We start from the raw sequence: 20,595 nt of genomic DNA, 5'->3' as shown, positions 1-20,595 counted from the left end.
GCCCTATAGGGACAGATCTAGGATACCCTCACAGAGAGGTCACCTGGGACCACCCTATCACATCGGATAACTCCGGCATAGTAGCTATCATTAGAGACGATGGGAGTCGGATAAATAAACACCTAGCGCCTATTGGTGAGACGGTGATTACGTACAACGCGGCAGATTTGTCAGGGAATATGGTGGCATGTTCTTTTATGATAACAATCATAGGTAATGTTTGTGATGGTTTTCATAAGTCCAGATATAATCATTAATGGGGAATACTGAATAGAGAAATAGCCAATTTATATACCAAAAGAAAGCTTAAAATCAACTATACTTCTATTGGAGAGACACTTTATCATATAGGCGCATCTTCAGGCCGACTAATGTTCAGCCAAGAATCGGTCATTGTTGTGACAAGATGGTGTTGCAAGAGATCGTTGATGTTGATTCGAACTTCTTAGGAATGTCTTGCATAGATAAGATGATTATCTTTAGTTGCATCAGCATCCTTTTGACTCAATGGATAACTTGTGGAGCAAAACTGGGCAAATCAAGTTTAGTTGACAGCCATATTCAACCATAATCCTAATCCCTCTTCATTTTCCTGACCATAACCCAAAGGCTTTTTTTATAATTGAAAACTTGTGTTGAACAACTTTACAATTATTTATAGTGCCCGCCACCCCAAACGCAATTCCAATCATAATATCTGAATCCTAACCATATACCTACCTTGAAACTTAACCATAACATAAACCCCAACCTTAGCCATTATACCTAATCCTGAACTCCAATATCCTGGGAAGGGCCAGGGGAGTCATGTCAAAATTATACAATTTGATGGTAGAATGCCGATTTAAACTGCAATTGAGCTGAGTGATCCTGAAATAATAATGTACAATTGCTTTGAAAAATTAATGTACTAGTCACTAAATTCTGCTTTGCTTTATCATTTCTTGTCAAAGACGACGAACCACCGCACGTAATTTGTCCCACCAACATGTACCTACTCCCCGAACCAGGCAGCAGTACTGCGCAGATTGGTAGCTATTGGGAAGCACCCAGAATATCTGATAACTCCAGGAGCCGCTTTATTGACGTGAAATCAACTGCTGATGCGACAACCGAATTCCCGTTTGGTGTGACACATGTGAATATCACTGCCACGGATGAAGCTGGTAACGTTGGTATGTGCACATTTTCTGTCACAGTTGAAGGTAGGTTGAAAATGGAATTGAAAACCTATAGTCGACCGGGCGTCCGGATCGTGCTGACGTTATTTTTTTTACTTTATACATGGTGGGAGCAACTACTTCCATTTGAGACCCTAATTTTGCTCGGAGCTCGGCTATACAATCTAACCGTTTCTGGTTCTTGTTCTGAATCCGAATGTCTACTTTCATACCCCAATATTGGAGAACATGAATAGTAATAACTGAGTGACTCAAGATTGCAGAAGGTAACTTTATGTACTTCGTAAAGTAAAAGGAAGGCTGAGTCTTCAGTTCCCAGGATTATTGCTATTCAAAACGTCTCCCCTTTGGTATTGACAGAAGAGAATGTGTTGATATAAATGAAAGCATTTCACATGGCCCAACCTTCCGGCGCTCAATATGGGCGAGAGAGTCGGTGATGAAAATACAGCATACTTTCAACAAAAGTTAGGAAAGCTTTTTCAAGCATCTATGCCTCAGATTATTTGTGACATGTTCATATCGTTTTTCATATCAATAGATGGCTACTTTGGTCCTCTTTACAATGCAACCACATTTGAAACAATCATCCTTTTCACGGCTGAGTACACGTCTTGTAAATGTAGTGGGGTCTCAAACAGAATGTGCCAAATTGACCATTATTCTGTGCTCAAACAACACTAGTCACTAAGGGACCGTTCACAAACACTTGTAGGGGGGGCCTGATGCAAAAAGGGGGGCCCTGAAAATTTTTGACCCTCCTAAGGGGGCCCTGAAAAAATGACCACAAATTTTCCTGGAAAAATTGAGTTTATATGCTTTTCTATGGGGTTGACCCATAATTTTCATGTCAAAAAGGGGGACCCTGAAATTTTCGAGGTCTGTAAAGGGGGAGGGGCCGAAAAATTTTCACGATAAAATTTTTTTGCATCAGCCCCCCCCCCTTACAAGTGCTTGTGAACGGTCCCTAACATCAATGGCGGGTGTAAAAACCATACGTAGCCACAACAGCTAGGCACCCCCTCCTCATGCTGCTCACCAGTCTGAGCACATGTTGCTGTGGGATGGCATTCCGTTCTTCAACCAGAATTCATCGCAGGTCATTCAATGTGGTTGCATTGGCTACTCTGTCACGCACACCACGACCAAGCCAAGCTGATCCCACAGTGTTCAATCGGGTTGAAGACTGGGCTGATAGCTGGCCATTGCTCCCATATTCTGTAGGTAGTCTTTGACTACCATGGCTTTGTGGGGCGAACGATGTCATCTTGAAGGATTGCATTAGTTCTAGATAGTGAAGGTATGGGATAATAGCTTGCTGCACAGAATAATGGTCAATTTGGCACATTCTGAAGTACATTCACAAGACGTTTACTCAGGCGTGCAAAAGGTGTTTGTTTCAAATATGATATCATTGTAAAGGGAATAAAGTATATAGCTATCTACTGATATGCAATACGATATGAACTAGTCACAAATAATCTGAAATATAGATGCTTGAAAAAACTTCCCAAAAAGTTTATTTTACCAAGTAGCTATATTTTAAAGGAACACTCTTGTTCAAATTCATCTCAGTTCACCACACTGCTTATTTCTGTTATGTATCTAAATTGGAGAATTAGTCCATGGGAAAGGAGAGCGAGGTACCAGATTTGGAGTCCCAAGGGATGAGGGAATGAACGGGAATGACTATCACGAAATGAACAAGATGAAACAGAAATTAAGTATAACAATTTATTACGAATTTACATCATTAGACAAGCTGATCAAAATAATATTATGTATGTAGTAATATAAAGTCTTACCAAAGTTACATCGAATCATAAGTATAATTGAATATGATTCAGGTGCAAGACATGATGACAATATAATCGTCATCATGTTGACCAATCTAACTAATCATCATGAGCCATTCCTGAGCACGTCTGCATAGGTCGCAGGGTTAACAAGGAGTGAAGGAGTGAAGTCTTTATTAACGCACAAACAAACCATCGCTTCAGTCAGTGCAATTGATGCACGTATTACGTATATAAAAACGTTCACTTGATGAATGGTTATCATGGCTTACTGCACTATGATCAATATTCAATTATCGAATGAACTATCGTCACAACATTTTTTATCTTCAGCTGCCGATATGATACCGCCTCTGATAGAATGCCCACCTGATATCACAGCCAATTCATTCGGAGGACCTACATCATATCCTATCAATTGGGACCAGCCTAAAGTAACGGACAACTCCGGGCGAGCGGTTGCCATATCAATGCCTAGCGTGCCTAGAGGTTCAGTCTTCCCTATTGGTGTTACGCTAATCAACTACACGGCCACCGATTTCTCAGGGAACAGTGCTAGCTGTGATTTTACCGTGACGGTGCGAGGTACTGTATTTTACCATTGTTCATCTCATTTCTACATAATCATGATAATAAGATATCTAAGTTATATGGTCGACTTTCTTTCTGTATTATACGAGGGTATTTAAGGAGTATTTCGTGATCCTAGCATCCTCTTTTTATGACATTTTTCAGTAGATATCCTGTCTTATCCACGAAAGTATACCAGAACGAAATTTAAACTTCACGATATCTTTGCTAAACGAATTATTCTGCAAGAAATATTTTGTACATAAACTTTATGTAGCCAGAGGTTATATAGCCAGTGATATAAAATTATCAACTTTTTTTGAGACTGGAGGGGAGGTGATGATGCTGTGGATCACGAAATGCCCTTTTAAGGCTTAATCTAACCAATTTGTCTTGACAGGTTACGAATTTGTGATACAGGCAAGGGCAGTATGTGACCCATCAGTTATCATGGCTATTATAGAAATCGGTTGCATGAGATAACCTTTGCTTAATCGTTTTCCAAATATTGAGGATTTGTAGCATTTTGCCTCAGTAGAATATGATACATTGAGTTTCTAAAGCGTGGGTGAAATGTAGAAAATCGTTTAAGAGACTCGTAACGTTGTTGTCTTAGGTCTACTCTCCGTGTCTGCCGAAGCCCACAGCTGCATATGACTGTGAAATCGTGAGGGTTTGTAGCATTTTGCCTCAGTAGAATATGATACAATGAGTTTCTAAAGCATTGGTGAAATGTGGCAAATCGTTTAAGAGACTCGTAACGTTGTTGTCTTAGGTCTACTCTCCGTGTCTGCCGAAGTCCTGGGTTTATACAGCTGCATATGACTGTGAAATCGTGAGGGTTTGTAGCATTTTGCCTCAGTAGAATATGATACAATGAGTTTCTAAAGCATTGGTGAAATGTGGCAAATCGTTTAAGAGACTCGTAACGTTGTTGTCTTAGGTCTACTCTCCGGGTCTGCCGAAGTCCTGGGTTTATACAGCTGCGCATGACTGTGAAATCTTGTATTAAACCACCATTATAAAATCAGCTTCATCTCGTCAAATCTGATCTTGTTTCTCACACCAACCTCAGATATCTACCCACCTTATTTGAGATGTCCCGATGACGTCATGTGTCTCTTGCCGGACAGCGCCACCTCAGTCGCCGTAAATTGGACCAGTCCAATGGTAGACGATAACTCGGGTGGCTATGTTAGTGTCAATGTCACTCATCAACCCGGAAGTGCTTTCCGTTCAGGGATTACCTGGGTCACTTATACGGCACGTGATCAGAGTAACAATGACAACAGATGTGAATTCAAAGTTATCGTGGAAGGTATGCGATATTGTTTTCTGTATTAGATAAGTGAAATTTGGCGCCATAACACACCTAAAATAAAAACCGGGACTTTTAAATACTTCTTTATCATCGTTTATTGACCGTTTTTTAATTATGTTATGAATACAGAACAGTTAAAATCAGACTTTAAAGACTAATTAAAACAAAGAGTAGGCTAACTGTTTTTATTCCCAAGTTTAAAAGTGACTTGAAATAGAAAAAGTCGATCGGCACAAGTTTGAAAAGGCAGACGTCCTGTTCGACTTAACTTTCAATCTTTTAGATGGACTCTGCAGTTTACACTCATTGAGATTGATTTATTCAATCTTAGGAATTAAGGTTGGTCTTAACCCTGGAATTATTGAAACTTTCGGGCCTCATAACTTCTAAATTGTTGGTCTAAAGTATATAAAAGTATACATATTTAGAATGGCAAAGACTTGATAAGTTCATCTGTGAGGTCAAATTTGGGCCAAAATGCCATTTTGGCCCAAAATCCCCAAAATAACGGTTTTTGGCCCACTTCTTTTTCGTGCATCGTAACAAAAAAATTCTTGGGCCAAATTTTTTTTTATTAATTTTTAAAAACTAGATAAAAATATCTAGGACCCTTTTTTCATTTTTTTGAATTTTGACCAATTTCACCACAAATATTTGAAATATGGGCCAAAATCGGGCTTCTTTATGATTTTTTTGAAAAATCAGCATTTTTTGACCATTTTTGGTGCAAATTTCTCAAAGTTGGTCGAAATTCAAAAAAATGACATTTTTGTTACGATGCACGAAAAGAAGTGGACCAAAAACCGTTATTTTTGGGATTTTGGGCCAAAAATGGCATTTTGGCCCAAATTTGACCTCACAGATGAACTTGCCATTCTAAATATGTATACTTTTATATACTTTAGACCAACAATTTAGAAGTTATGAGGCCCGAAAGTTTCCATAATTCCAGGGTTAAGACCAACCTTAAGAGATATATAATCTGGTAGAAGATTCCAGATGAAACTGAAAATTAAAGTCTAAAGTGTTGTTTATGGGCGGCTTTAAAACTCTACTGCCGGTTGATGACGGTTGCACCGCGTCCCATTGTTTTAGAACAATAGAAACTGAACTGGACGGAACCGACGCACAACCGACGGTTGCATTTTGAAGCCGTCCCTTGTCGTAAGATAATGTCTTAAGAATATATTATATTCTTTACATTTCATACAGATCCCAAATGTGGTCCTCCATACACGGTTCTTGAAGCGGGTGAAATGTACTCCATCAATTCCACCAATTATCCGATGAGATATAGGAGTTACACGGAGTGCACGTGGATTATCATCATACCCACTGATACAGTTGCGGTGATATCAATCAAAGATTTCCACACAGAACGAACATTTGATTTTGTTACCATAGGTAAAAAGTTATCACAATCTTATCAAAACTGGCTGTTAACCTAACCTGTATGACCTATATGCAAAACGTTCTTGTCATAGTAACCAAAAAGAGGCATAACTACATAGGCTTAGGAACCGGGGGGCTTGGGGGCTCAGCCACCTCAGTAATTTTGGTGCTGGGCTGGAATACCTTTCAGCCCCCCCCAATAATCCTAGGTGAAGTTAAAAAAATTGTGTTAAAATAGACGGGAAATGGGTGTTTGTGACCTATATTTTCTTTCAAGTTTCAGCCCCTCCCCATGTTGAAAATCTTCCTAAGCCAGTGAACTATTTTAAGAATACATATGATTAGGGTTAGGGTTTAGTGATAGCGTTTGGGTATGGTCAGGAATAAAGTTTGGGGTATAGAGTTGAGGTTATTATAAGTTAACTTAGACTTAAGGGTAAGGGTTATAGCTGGTTCGACTTATAATTGGCGTAAAGTATTCGGTTTTTGTTACTACTGTACGCGTCAAGAAAGTACCAGCCTACACTCACTTCTATATCAGTACATGATATTATGAGTCTCATTGTTTGGCCAATTATGAGCCGAACAAACTAGGTAAGGTAAAAGGTGCAGTAGGTATTCTATAGTAATTCCCAAACATAATTATAAACACAAAACCATTTATCCGTTGCAGGTGGTAGTACATCTGATAAAATCCGTCCAACTGGAAATGACGTCAGTAGATATGAAGGCGATCTTAAACCATCTAGACTAGTGATCCGTAATTCCACGATTTGGATGACATTTTTTACCGATCAAGGGACAACATATACGGGATTTTGGATTGAGATAATAGCAGTTTATCCAGAAGGTAATGTATATACATTTTTAAAAGCAAAAATATATAAAATAGTTCGGAGTTGTCAAATTGGGAGTCACCCAAAATGAAGGTAAAGAGGTTTGCAATAGTGGTCAGAAAAGTCATTACGCTACAAGTGCCCTTAAAGTTTTGGCAATTCTTCCGAGTTACTAAAGGATGATCTTCACTATCCCTGGTATATCCACTTTACCAGTTTGCCATACAACCAAGAACAATTAACCCAGATGGGTAATCTTACATCTGATGACATTTTTCAATCCAGCTTTCCAGGAAGTGACTGAGACAATTAGTTGTCAATTTACAGTTAGTAACAGGTGCCATAATATCAGCTGCATTGTAAAGCAAAATTTATACTACATCGCTGAGCGACGAGCGATTGGTTTCTAGCCAGTGAGGTAGCTCGCTTTTTGTTGCGTTGAGAAAAGCGAGCTACCTCATTGGTCAAATACAAATCGCTCGTCGCTCAGCGATGGAGTATAAATTCAGCTTAAAACGTTGGTAAGTTATAGGACTGATTTGTTTAAGGCCTATGTATACATGTATAGCATAATAACTTATTAAATTGATGTGGGTTTAACATCCAAAATGAAGGTAAACGGGTTGGTAATAGTGTTTAGAAAGGTCCTCTGTTGAATAATATATTCTTATTCCATTTTTGGCAGATGTATCTACTTGTACTGGTTCCGAATCCATTTTGCTTTCAAGCGAGAAATGTAATGGTATTATAGATTGCCCTGATAGCAGCGATGAAACCCCTTGCAGTAAGTATTTAGAGAATAAAGGTATTGCAGTCGCTGGAGTGCATCTATCGTCTCATATAACACGGGCGACATCATTATTTTAAGTAAAACAACGAGACGAAGCCGAGTTGTTTAACGCCAAAAATAATGATGTCGCCCGTGTTATATGAGACGATAGATGCACGACAACGGCTAAAAACAATACCTTTATTCTCATTCTTAATCATTTCAATGAAAATAAATATATTAATTATAAGTAAACCAAATTTTAATCAAATTAAATCCTACATTTTACAAGGAATTACCTTAGAATCGATCAGTCCTGTTGTTGCTATGCACATTCCGATTGGTTCAAATAGCGCGTACGAGTATCGCGTCGACACAAGCTGTGTGATATCGTGTCATATCACACGGGTAAGAACCAATAAGATTGCAAGAACATTCTCAAGTGTTTAAGAATCCGTTATATTGTTTATTTTAGTGATTTTTCAGGCCCACGGTAATGTATATTATAGTGTGGGATCATCTGTATCCTAAAATTAACATTGGATGCCACCCTATCCCGCCTCCCCCTCCACACTGCCACACACATACAACCCCTCTGGCGGCCAATTCTCATTCCTCAATTCCTCCTACTGCATGCCATCCCTGAACACTTTTTTGAACTTCTTATTTCATTCTAGTTTGCGAAGACGGCGAATTCCAATGTGCCGATGGCCTGTGTATGCCTGGTGATGTCGCATGTAATGGCTTAAACGATTGCGGAGATTATTCAGATGAACGTTACTGTCGTAAGTGCTCTATGTGACATTGTCGCGATATATGCCTACTTCGTACTATATTCTTATAAGTTAGTCGGAGCTTATCAATTATACTGAAATGGAACATAGGCCCATGTAAGAAAGTTAAAAAACTTCCTGCTATGAATTTCACTACTCGGGAAGCCTATCACCCACACGTCAATTACGTTACCTCGCCCCTTAAAAACCTTGCCATTTTATACCCTACCTCGAGATTTCAAAATGCATTGCCTTTTTATCATAACCGTGCCCAAATGGGTCGATGGGAACTGACATTGATTGCTGACCTCCTTCCAATGGTACATACATGGTCATAAAAAGTTGACAGTCGGGCTTGAATAAATTTCTTATTAGGCCCTATTATTATTTATTGAATACGCTAAAAGCAAGACACTCAACATAGGCCTTCTCAAATTGGTCACGTACAGTTCACAGCTGATGGGCTGGACTGTCACGCTGCTGTCTTTTCCAAACAGATAAGTATAATTATAGAAGACGAATCAGAACGGAAGAAGAGAGTATATGAGAAGTGAAATGTCATATTGTAAGGGCTTTGTAACGTAATGTTTATTCATTCGTATAATTCAAATTGATTACTGTACCTGATTAAGTTTCATTTTACTTCCATTGTACAGCTCCTTGTTCCCAGGAGATCGATCTTAAATGCCGGCAACTATTGCCATATGCTCTAACATACTATCCTAACTCGGCAACAACGGATAGTACGGAAGCAAGCAGTCTCATTAACAACGAGTATGTGTCCGCCATCTTGGATTCATGTCATCCACAAGCATATATCTTAGTCTGTGCTACAGTCTATCCTGAATGTCCCCATCATGGGTCTGTGAGAGTGCCTTGTAATGGAGTGTGTCGGGAGGTTACTGAAGCATGTGCTGGAGACTATAACGAGATGGTGGGATCACCGTGGCCGTTAAATTGTGACAATTACCTTTTGAATGATGGTGATGAGTTTCTTTGTGAAAAGGTTGAAGGAGGTACGATTTTTGTTTTAATTATCACGTATTTAGTATTACATTTTTGATATAACTGCTCAAGAAATGCAAAATAGTATTGTTAAACGCGGTATACGTACAAAGACCCTTATCCCCAGGGGTGTACTCTATAACCTTTTTGGCCACTAACCAGTCGGGCAGGTAACTCAAAAAAGTTACCAGCCCGACAGAAATGTTTCCAGTCCGACATTTGCCCAAGTCAGAGAACCATTAAAAAAGCAAAATTTACACAAACACTTATCATCCTCGATTTCTTACCCGCCAGTCGGGCTGCAGGGCCTACTTTTGAAAATTTACCTGCCCGACAGCAAAGTCACCCACCCCTGTACATCCCTGGATATCACATCCCGGGATCAAATCATACAACATCAAAAAGATAAACAGAGATAACTATATGTCTGGTTTGAAACGATATTAACATTTAACATTGTCAAAATTGCTGTTGGTTTTTTTGTCAAACTTGTCTCATAAAACCTGATGCCAAAAGTTGATTGAGAATAAGATCACAGTTTGTAACTTTGGCCAAGCTTAAGTAAGGCACTTTGTAACAGATAACGCCAAAAAAGCAACACGAGTTCTTTATGTTTCTCGCAGACTTCTTCGACACAGGCATCTGTGGTACAAGGTCCTCTGATTCTCGTATCATTGGTGGATCACAATCCAGGCTGGGTGATTGGCCATGGGTAGCATCCCTTAGAGATCCAACAAGCACAACTAACCAGAAATGCGGCGGCACTCTTATTGGTGATCGATGGGTCCTCACTGCTGCGCATTGCGTGTAAGTAACGTACATTCATACTTCACTGCATCTGCGATATCGCGATGCGTTACCGATATATCGGTCATATTTTGCCGCAACTCATCATCGCAACGCACACACATCCTGTTAAAATGAACTTAACTTTATGCGATATTGCAATGCTGTAGTTTGGGAAAAGACTGAAATACGGGCATCATAACTCACCGCATCGCAGTGCGGTGGAAGTCTGAACCAACCTTAACTTAAGGCTGCACTTATTAATTATGTCGCTCCTTCGCCCACTCTGTATCTGCCGTGCTGTGTGTCTGTTTGTCTGTACTTATTAGCATGAGCACGAGCGAAAATCTACTTGTATCCACGTCTTTCCAAACGGGTTTGTTTGAATTATTAATTATTATTAAGAATTCTTGGAAACGGTTCGCAAAGGAGGCCCAGTGGAAGGAAAGTCTACGTTAGTAAGCTATTTGTATTTTGTGTGACCAATTCGCCTATACTATGCGGTCTTTAATATGTATTATGTGTAGGCCTACATGCTTTTATGATAGGTTTTTATTTCACGTGTGTGTTTGGGGGTAAGGTGTTTAGGTTGCGTGTGCGTATGGGGGTGTTGGTTTTATGAATGATATAAACGTAAACATGTCCTTATAAAAAAACAAAAAGAATGTCTTAAGATTAAACCCAGTTTTGTCATTAATATTGTGGTGTACGCTTTTCTCCATCAGCGATTTTTTCGACGAAGTCTACTTAGGCGATCTCTACGTATCAACAACATCATCAACAGAAGTCATGGTCCAGGTAGCAGAGGCCTTTCCACATCCGAACTATGACATCAGTACAAATGAATACGACATCGCCGTGGTCCAATTGTCGCAACCAGTTAATTTCACAGACCATGTTAGACCACTATGTTTAGCAACCAGTCAGGTGGAACCGATTTCGTATTACAGCTGTTATATAGCTGGGTGGGGTGCTACGAGATACGATGGTATGCAACCAATGGATTATTTAGTATCATGATTATACACATAAGTAAAAGCTTTTTACAGAGTGTATGAAAAGCATTTATTTTTCAATCGAAGTTTCGCACCTTTTTTGGGAAATGCTATAGCGAAGTGCGATATTTTTACACCAAAGTATAGTTCCTCAAAATGAGCTTTGTCAACTAGTTCTATTCTCGGCCTAATTAAGACTTTCTAAGACCCAGACCTTTATTTTGTGATATTTCAGATAAACTAGTTACTATACAGTGAAATATAAGTATACAATACAATATGAGGCTCCGACTCATAATCGGAAGGTTGCGGGTTCGAGCCCCGGCGACGCCATCGTGTTATGCGCTTGAGTGAGGCACTTTTTCTCGATTACTCCTCTCCACCCAGGTGTATGAATGGGTACCTGCATTCTTTAATGTTGGGAAGGTCGGACTCGCTGTGGAGGAGGTGTAGCGATCCCCCTATAGCAACATTATACATGGAGGAGTCTGGCCCAATCGCCAATGAAAGAGAGATGGGCACTCCGATCACTGTTTATACAGGATCGTCTCCTTTACCTTTTTATATAATACAATTTTTACCAATACAACAATATATAGCGCAATAAACAAAGGTTTCTAAGCGATTTACAGTACAATGCATTTAGACAAACAAGAGGAATGGGTAAATTTTAATTATAATGAGTTGTATAAAATAAAGATTAACACGTTTATATACTCTTAGGCATTATAATACCTCCTTCAAAATATCTTAATATACCATTTTGTTTTCTTTGAAACTATCTTCTGTAAAAGATGACCACGCCCTTGATACTGTGGCTAAAATACATTTGGGGAACCCTTTATATATTTTCCACAGGTGCTCATTCCGACAGTCTCCAAGAGGCACCTATTCCAATGATTACACGGGAACAATGCAGAGAATATTACAGCAACCGACCCGTCTATAGCATCACAGAGAACATGGTGTGTGCTGGATACGAGGAAGGTCGCATCGATTCTTGCCAGGTAATTTATATTATTTTTTACTTAGTGAGAAGAAAATCTGAACAACGCTTTTTCTCAACATCATGAAAATCATATCAAAGTTGCATCAGCATTGTATTAAATACGCTGCCCTCCACTTTTTTTTCATATCACTTTACGTTGCCAGTGCCTTCAAGAATATGTCATTCACCACCATTTTCACCTAAATCGATGTAACGACTCATTTACTGCTTGTTAAACATAGAAATGTCTGGCACCCGCCTTGAGGCAATTACAGAGTCTACATACCTTGGGATAATTATCCAAAATGAAAGGGGGTGGGAGATACATCATGCACTAGCCATGCAGTCACCAAGGAAACAGTAGTTTTAAGCTTCATCAAGCGCAACTTATAATATGTGCTCCAAGTCCAATACTGGATCGTACTGCACTGCTACGCTAGAGTAGCCACAAAGTATCTGGCAGTACGAGGGGTCGGCAGCAGCAATAGGAATTTGTTAGTCATGGCATGGTATATATAGTGTATATGACAACCTGTTAATATGTTCACCTCAGTGACAGGTGGAATACCTCTGCAAGGAAAACTAAAAATGAGGTGAAACGAACACATTGTCTAAGAGAGAGGCAACGTACATGTATATGAAAACAGGTCTATACCTGAGCATATGATTTGTTATATTTTCTTTTATTTCCTCATTTTTCATTAGGGAGATAGTGGTGGTCCCCTGATGTGCTTGGCTACCGACAATCGTTGGCATCTTGTGGGGGTAACTAGCTTTGGAGATGGGTGTGCCCAAGCCAGATCACCGGGAGTCTATACTCGTGTGTCGGTGCTTGATAGCTTTATAGGAGACATTGTACAACAAGTTGAAAGTAAGTCTGATACTTGAATACAATGAAGCAAAACATGACCTTCATAAGTGCCTGCCTGGATACATGTCTATAACGAACACTTTATCAAAAGCCTCGCAGTCAGTTTCGATAGCGTAAAAGACGGTATTTGCCAGGTTATATGAGATTATAGAATGCACGACAGAGTCTAAAAACAACACATCATATAATTGATATCGTGATTTTATATTTACTTGCAGAGTGTTTTGCAGATGGCGGCTACATCTGTGCTAATAACAAGTGCATACCTCAGGAACAAGTGTGCGATTACAGGTTCCAATGTTCTAAAGGAGAGGATGAACAAAACTGCCGTAAGTCATTGATCAATAGTATCAAATGCTTTACTTAAGTCAAAATGCTACTTTTCAAACATCACATTTTTCATGGGTCAAATGGTATCAATGTCCGCCTTCTCTGTTGTATGGCTCCACATTCAATTGACGCCCTGCGACGGTATCTGATGCTAGAAATGTTTTACAAGAGTTACCCAGCTCATTTAGGCCTATAAGTTAGATAAATAATATGTTAATTACCATGATTACTGTTTTTCAAATATTAAAACAATTGACTAAATATGTTTTTTCTTCTCCAGATCACATCTGTTCACGTGAGGGTTTAATATCCTTAAATCAAGACTCCTTGATAGAAATCCGCCTTGTAAATTTCACCGATGCCGTACACATATACTGCTTATGGGGATTTGAAGCTCCGTCCGAATATCGAATAATATTACGAGCAAAGAAATATTATAGATACTATTACCAGGTAGAAATTGGGGAAGGGTTGGACCCGACTAATGCATCTAGTGTTGTTCGTAAATTACCGCGAAGAGGAATTGACATAACGGCACACTTTTCAGTGACGTCTTCAAGAATGTGGATGACGCTATCTCGAGAAAGATATTCAGTGTGGCCTAATGAAGAAGATACGATGTTAGATGTGTTTATTGTACATGAAAATGGTAAGATTTGATTTTATGGAAACATTCTATAAGCTCTGATTCTACGTCTTGGATCATGATCTTCTTCTGTTTCTGTCTGCACTACACAACCCCCTCCCTGTTCTCCCACTTCGTCAATCACATCTTCTCTGCACTACACAACCCCTCCCTGCTCTCCCACTTCGTCAATCACATCTTCTCTGCACTACACAACCCCCTCCCTGCTCTCCCACTTCGTCAATCACATCTTCTCTACACTACACAACCCCCTCCCTGCTCTCCCACTTCGTCAATCACATCTTCTCTGCACTACACAACCCCCTCCCTGCTCTCCCACTTCGTCAATCACATCTTCTCTGCACTACACAACCCCCTCCCTGCTCTCCCACTTCGTCAATCACATCTTCTCTACACTACACAACCCCTCCCTGCTCTCCCACTTCGTCAATCACATCTTCTCTGCACTACACAACCCCCTCCCTGCTCTCCCACTTCGTCAATCACATCTTCTCTGCACTACACAACCCCTTCCCTGCTCTCCCACTTCGTCAATCACATCTTCTCTACACTACACAACCCCCTCCCTGCTCTCCCACTTCGTCAATCACATCTTCTCTGCACTACACAACCCCTCCCTGCTCTCCCACTTCGTCAATCACATCCTCTCTGCACTACACAACCCCTTCCCTGCTCTCCCACTTCGTCAATCACATCTTCTCTGCACTACACAACCCCTCCCTGCTCTCCCACTTCGTTAATCACATCTTCTCTGCACTACACAACCCCCTCCCTGCTCTCCCACTTCGTCAATCACATCTTCTCTGCACTACACAACCCCCTCCCTGCTCTCCCACGTCGTCAATCACATGTCCTTTGTTCTCTTCCTGCTTCTCTCTGCACTACACAACCCCCTCCCGCTCTCCCACTTCGTCAATCACATGTCCTTTGTTCTCTTCCTGCTTCTCTCGGCACTACACAACCCCCTCCCTGCTCTCCCACTTCGTCAATCACATGTCCTTTGTTCTCTTCCTGCTTCTCTCGGCACTACACAACCCCCTCCCTGCTCTCCCACTTCGTCAATCACATGTCCTTTGTTCTCTTCCTGCTTCTCTCGGCACTACACAACCCCCTCCCTGCTCTCCCACTTCGTCAATCACATGTCCTTTGTTCTCTTCCTGCTTCTCTCGGCACTACACAACCCCCTCCCTGCTCTCCCACTTCGTCAATCACATGTCCTTTGTTCTCTTCCTGCTTCTCTCGGCACTACACAACCCCTCCCTGCTCTCCCACTTCGTCAATCACATGTCCTTTGTTCTCTTCCTGCTTCTCTCGGCACTACACAACCCCCTCCCTGCTCTCCCACTTCGTCAATCACATGTCCTTTGTTCTCTTCCTGCTTCTCTCTGCACTACACAACCCCCTCCCCGCTCTCCCACTTCGTCAATCACATGTCCTTTGTTCTCTTCCTGCTTCTCTCGGCACTACACACCCCCCTCCCTGCTCTCCCACTTCGTCAATCACATGTCCTTTGTTCTCTTCCTGCTTCTCTCGGCACTACACAACCCCCTCCCTGCTCTCCCACTTCGTCAATCACATGTCCTTTGTTCTCTTCCTGCTTCTCTCGGCACTACACAACCCCCTCCCTGCTCTCCCACTTCGTCAATCACATGTCCTTTGTTCTCTTCCTGCTTCTCTCGGCACTACACAACCCCTCCCTGCTCTCCCACTTCGTCAATCACATGTCCTTTGTTCTCTTCCTGCTTCTCTCGGCACTACACAACCCCTCCCCACTCTCCCACTTCTTCGTCAATCACATCTCCTTTGTTCTCTTCCTTAGAACTATATGTTAGGTTTGAAAGATGTCAATTGGCTATTCCAATTAAAATCCACACTACCCCTGTGGAAGATTTAGCTAAAGTCTTCCACAAAGGGAGTATGAGTTTTGAATAGAATAGATAATTGGGTAACTTCCATTTCATATATATACTCACTCCAGTTGTGAAAGATATAAGGCAAAGCCACAATACAGGGGAGTATGAGTTTCAAAATGATTAACCATGGCCAATTACATTTGAAACACATACTCCGCCTGTGGAAGATATTTCCAGAATCTTCCACAGGGGTAGTGTGGATTTCAACAGGAATACCCCAATGTGTTATAACAACAAAAAAGTCAACAGCTTCCTTCTTATATCTCTTGTCCCTCTTTCTCTTCACTGTCAATTCTGCCATCTCGTGTTTTCTTTCTTCTTTCTCTTTATCCCACCCTAATCCGCCATATAGCAGTACTTCTTCGTGTGTTCAGTCCTACTCTCTCCTCCTCCTGTTCTTATCTAATCCCAATTTGTATATACGGAGTAGCCGTCAGATTGATTTTTTTACATTTTTACATGACAAGAAACTGGTTTGGATTACAAAGTTCATTTTTCAAAACCAAGTAGGTTTGTTCACTAACCTGACAGTTTCGAACGTCATGGTCGACATTCTTCTTCAGCATGTTCAGAGTGTTGAACTATGTCCTAACACCTTCCCCGGCGAATTTCGGTGTGTAGGACTAGAAGGCGCACTACTCGCGGAGATGATGGGGTTCATAGATGTGACTTAGAAAATGGGCCCCTCGTCGCTGTTCATGACTTGCCGGGATTTTTTCCTTATCCAGATGGATTCCATAATTCTTCGCGATCTAGTGTCACATTCCTTACTTAGCATTCTGGACCCTTGCCAATCGATGACGTGGTTTTGTTGAACTGAATGGTCGGCTATCGCAGATTTGCAGGCCGAAATTCGTCGGGGAAGGTCTTAGGACATATAGTTGTTCAACACTCTGAAGAAGAATGTTGACCATAAAGTTCGAAACTGTCAGATTATAATTGTAGATTTAAACTTATGATCTCAACACAAAATTAAGACGTACCTCAAATTTTCGGTCACAACTTTGACCTTCATCTAGAGACTGGCAACCCAAGTTTGGGATCAGTGACCTTTTGGACACTTGACCCCAAAACCCGGTCGTACACTCTGGGTAACTTGTATCGGCCCCCGTCGCGGTTGAGAGATCATTGGTTGACTCTGATGTAAATTGACTCCTTCACACCCCTTTCAAAGTATCTAGCGTCCCGGTCGAGGATTTTGACCTCATCCAAATCAACTTGGTGGCCGGGGGATTCAATGTGGATGTGCTGGGAGACTTCCGACGAGGTAGTACTCGGGTCAAGTGTCCAAAAGGTCACTGATCCCAAACTTGGGTTGCCAGTCAAAGTTGTGACCGAAAATTTGAGGTACGTCTTAATTTTGTGTTGAGATCATAAGTTTAAATCTACAATTATGAAGTCTACCAACACAGATGAACTTTCATGCTACTGTCAGATTAGTTAACAAATCTACTTGGTTTTGAAATATGAACTTTGTAATCTGCTTTTCTGCAAACCTGATGAATCTATATACGGACTTACGAAACTGGTTTGATTTTCTTTTAATTATTATTTCAGAGGTGGTAAATTGTGAAATAAGCGGTGAGGTGGTATACAGGAGAGCACTATGTGACGGCAAAGTTGACTGTACAGATGAGTCGGATGAAGGCGACTTCTTTGGTTGTAATACCTAAACAAATATATAAACTGGAACCAGGAGAAAGTGGACCCTCGGACCAAATAGCCAAAATCCTCACGCCCAATTTGTTTTTATGATGGACTAATTTTTTTTCTAAGCAAATCGAAATACAACATTACTTACAACTTTTCTAGATACGAACATGGATTGGTATACGTGTTATGATGATGAGGACCAGTGTGGTCTTTGCGGGTGTGGGAGGGGGTGGTTGAAACCCCAAATGAGTTGTTTTTATAACTCACCCCTCCCCCCAAGAAAATTTCAACCCCCAAAAGAAAATTTTAACTCCCTAACCCCAATAGTGTACAATTGCACAGGACCAATATTTTTGATGTCTTGGTCCCCTCAGACAACGGACCTTGATACGCCACTGAACATCAAATTCTTGGACACCAAAAACGAATTTATACAAAGACAAGACCACACGGACGATGATGATAACTGTTGAAAATGTAGCGGTGATGGGTGATACCACGACAAAGTGTTTGTGAAGAGATGTGTGAAAGGATTGGTGAGGGTGGGGTGTGTATGTGGAGGTGGAGTGGGGTGTGTAGGTGTGGGTGGGGTGCATGTGAAGGGAAAGAGACGGGTGCTTAAGGGTAAATGGTATCTTGATTACTTAACATTTGTAAAATTGCATATGGGAGGGGGTGGTTGAAACCCCAAATGAGTTGTTTTTATAACTCACCCCTCCCCCAAGAAAATTTCAACCCCCAAAAGAAAATTTTAACTCCCTAACCCCAATAGTGTACAATTGCACAGGACCAATATTTTTGATGTCTTGGTCCCCTCAGACAACGGACCTTGATACGCCACTGAACATCAAATTTTTGGACACCAAAAACGAATTTATACAAAGACAAGACCACACGGACGATGATGATAACTGTTGAAAATGTAGCGGTGATGGGTGATACCACGACAAAGTGTTTGTGAAGAGATGTGTGAAAGGATTGGTGAGGGTGGTGTGTGTATGTGGGGGTGGAGTGGGGGTGTGTAGGTGTGGGTGGGGTGCATGTGAAGGGAAAGAGACGGGTGCTTAAGGGTAAATGGTATCTTGATTACTTAACATTTGTAAAATTGCATATAATGGTGTAATTTTTTATAACATTTCATATTATCAGTACTGTTTTAAAATATTTTATTATGTAAATTATTATGTGTATTTTATATCACGAAATGTATTAAAAATAACTATCTCCTTGACTTGCCAACTCTGTATGTAGAAATATTGGTATTTTTTACTGGAACCAGAATTCAATAATTGTGCAATGTAGTCTCTCACGAAATGGGATCTAAAATAAAATTAACCATTCAAAGAAATGTGTGTGTCTCAATTTGTCTCATTAATTTCACGCTACCGGGTTTCTATTGCTGACGCTACCAGATATACACTACTCCCCAGCTACTTCATTTAGTAGGCCCTACTCTAGAGTATCTGTGTGGGTACTTAAGAGTAGGCTATACACACTTATATCAAGCCTTGCACTGCAAAAACAGTGTTTAGAAATCGAGGACAGATTGGTGTTTAGAAAGTTAAATGTCTAGCATTTCAACACTTTAATGTTAATATCTAAACACATAATCATATGTAATGTGTTTAGGAATTAAACATAAGTTAGTGTTAACTTTCTAAACACCAATATGTCCTCTATTTCTATAACACTGTTTTTGCAGTGTGGGATCACCTTTACACTGTAAATCTAATGTTCTAAATGTCCAGCTGTAACACTTTTTAAACATATACACACGTCATTAGCAAAATGGTAGAGCTGTAACAATTTTTAAACACGTTAGGCATTTAGAATCTACATGTCCCTTTTCTGTAAAAAAGGCTTCACATCACAAATTCAAAATAAAATCAACACCGTCCCATTGGTTTCGAAGTTCTCACACTTTGAATTTGTATCTAAACGCATCCTAAACACTTGTATCCGTCCTAAATACTCTAAATGAGGGATTTACATTCCTCTTGTGTGTCAGCTTTATTTGTCTCAATATTTGAGTGCAAACAGGGCATGCTCCCCCAACCTGCCTAAATAAGATCAAGAGGATATTTCTTTCAATAAGACAATTCATTAAAAGTTCAATGGATATTCTGTGCATTCTGATATCTTGCTTGTCACAATGCAATTAAAGGCCCATTCAGTGATTTGCTCATCCGGACGATCGTAAAAATCATCAAAATTCAGATTTTGGTACCTTTGTAATTGGCATAGATGTGCTAACATAGCCTGCTAGTGGTTCGGTCGAAAGCCGTGTATTTTAGACAAAATAAAGCATTTGCATGATTCTGGACTTTTGATACTGACAGTACAAAAGTCCGACTCGAGATCGAAAGAAGCTCACTCTCCACGTACCAACACGCGTTGCGTATTGTTTCTACTACTTATAACATCAGTAGCTACTATTTTAAACAAAATACACAATTTTAACTGTTTTTCATATTTGAATTGACCGTTAGTTTGCCTCGGTGACCTTTAATTGCTTATTTTGTTTTCTACTACAAAAATTAAGCGTCTGTTTTAAATCAATTTAGACTCTACTTCCCCGTGTTAGAAACACTGGACTAGGAAGTTTTTCCAGTCGATTGGTGGCGCACTGTACGAAAATCTCGATTTTCTCGAGTCGATCTGAGTTGAAGTAGAAAACCTTTCTAAAACTTCTGTTTTTGACTAATTTGTCGATGTATTCAGGGGAAAAGTGGTTTAATGAAATTCTGTAGACTTATTCTTTATTTCTAAG

At 40.3% G+C, this 20,595-nt stretch overlaps 1 protein-coding gene across 1 annotated transcript in view; it reads left to right on the top strand.

Moving 5' to 3' along the window:
* The window catches only part of LOC140162989 (uncharacterized), a 33,932-nt gene extending 15,549 nt beyond the window's left edge, over positions 1-18,383 (top strand). The window contains exons 7-22 of the mRNA XM_072186321.1: positions 1-213; positions 954-1,205; positions 3,311-3,562; positions 4,623-4,865; positions 6,081-6,272; positions 6,934-7,110; positions 7,782-7,880; positions 8,543-8,650; positions 9,295-9,654; positions 10,267-10,450; positions 11,155-11,417; positions 12,283-12,431; positions 13,118-13,283; positions 13,502-13,612; positions 13,894-14,262; positions 17,730-18,383. The exon at positions 1-213 is cut by the window's left edge and continues 39 nt beyond it. Of these exons, the coding sequence (XP_072042422.1) occupies positions 1-213; positions 954-1,205; positions 3,311-3,562; positions 4,623-4,865; positions 6,081-6,272; positions 6,934-7,110; positions 7,782-7,880; positions 8,543-8,650; positions 9,295-9,654; positions 10,267-10,450; positions 11,155-11,417; positions 12,283-12,431; positions 13,118-13,283; positions 13,502-13,612; positions 13,894-14,262; positions 17,730-17,845 (3,254 nt within the window). The 3' untranslated portion in view covers positions 17,846-18,383. The remainder of the gene's footprint in view (positions 214-953; positions 1,206-3,310; positions 3,563-4,622; positions 4,866-6,080; positions 6,273-6,933; positions 7,111-7,781; positions 7,881-8,542; positions 8,651-9,294; positions 9,655-10,266; positions 10,451-11,154; positions 11,418-12,282; positions 12,432-13,117; positions 13,284-13,501; positions 13,613-13,893; positions 14,263-17,729) is intronic.
* The last annotated feature ends 2,212 nt before the right edge of the window (positions 18,384-20,595 follow it).

The sequence above is a fragment of the Amphiura filiformis genome, chromosome 10 (assembly GCF_039555335.1).
Source record: "Amphiura filiformis chromosome 10, Afil_fr2py, whole genome shotgun sequence".
In the NCBI taxonomy this organism is placed as follows: Eukaryota; Metazoa; Echinodermata; class Ophiuroidea; order Amphilepidida; family Amphiuridae; genus Amphiura; species Amphiura filiformis.
The sequence above is the reverse complement of the archived record's forward strand: the minus strand, read 5'-3'. Positions and strand labels throughout refer to the sequence as shown.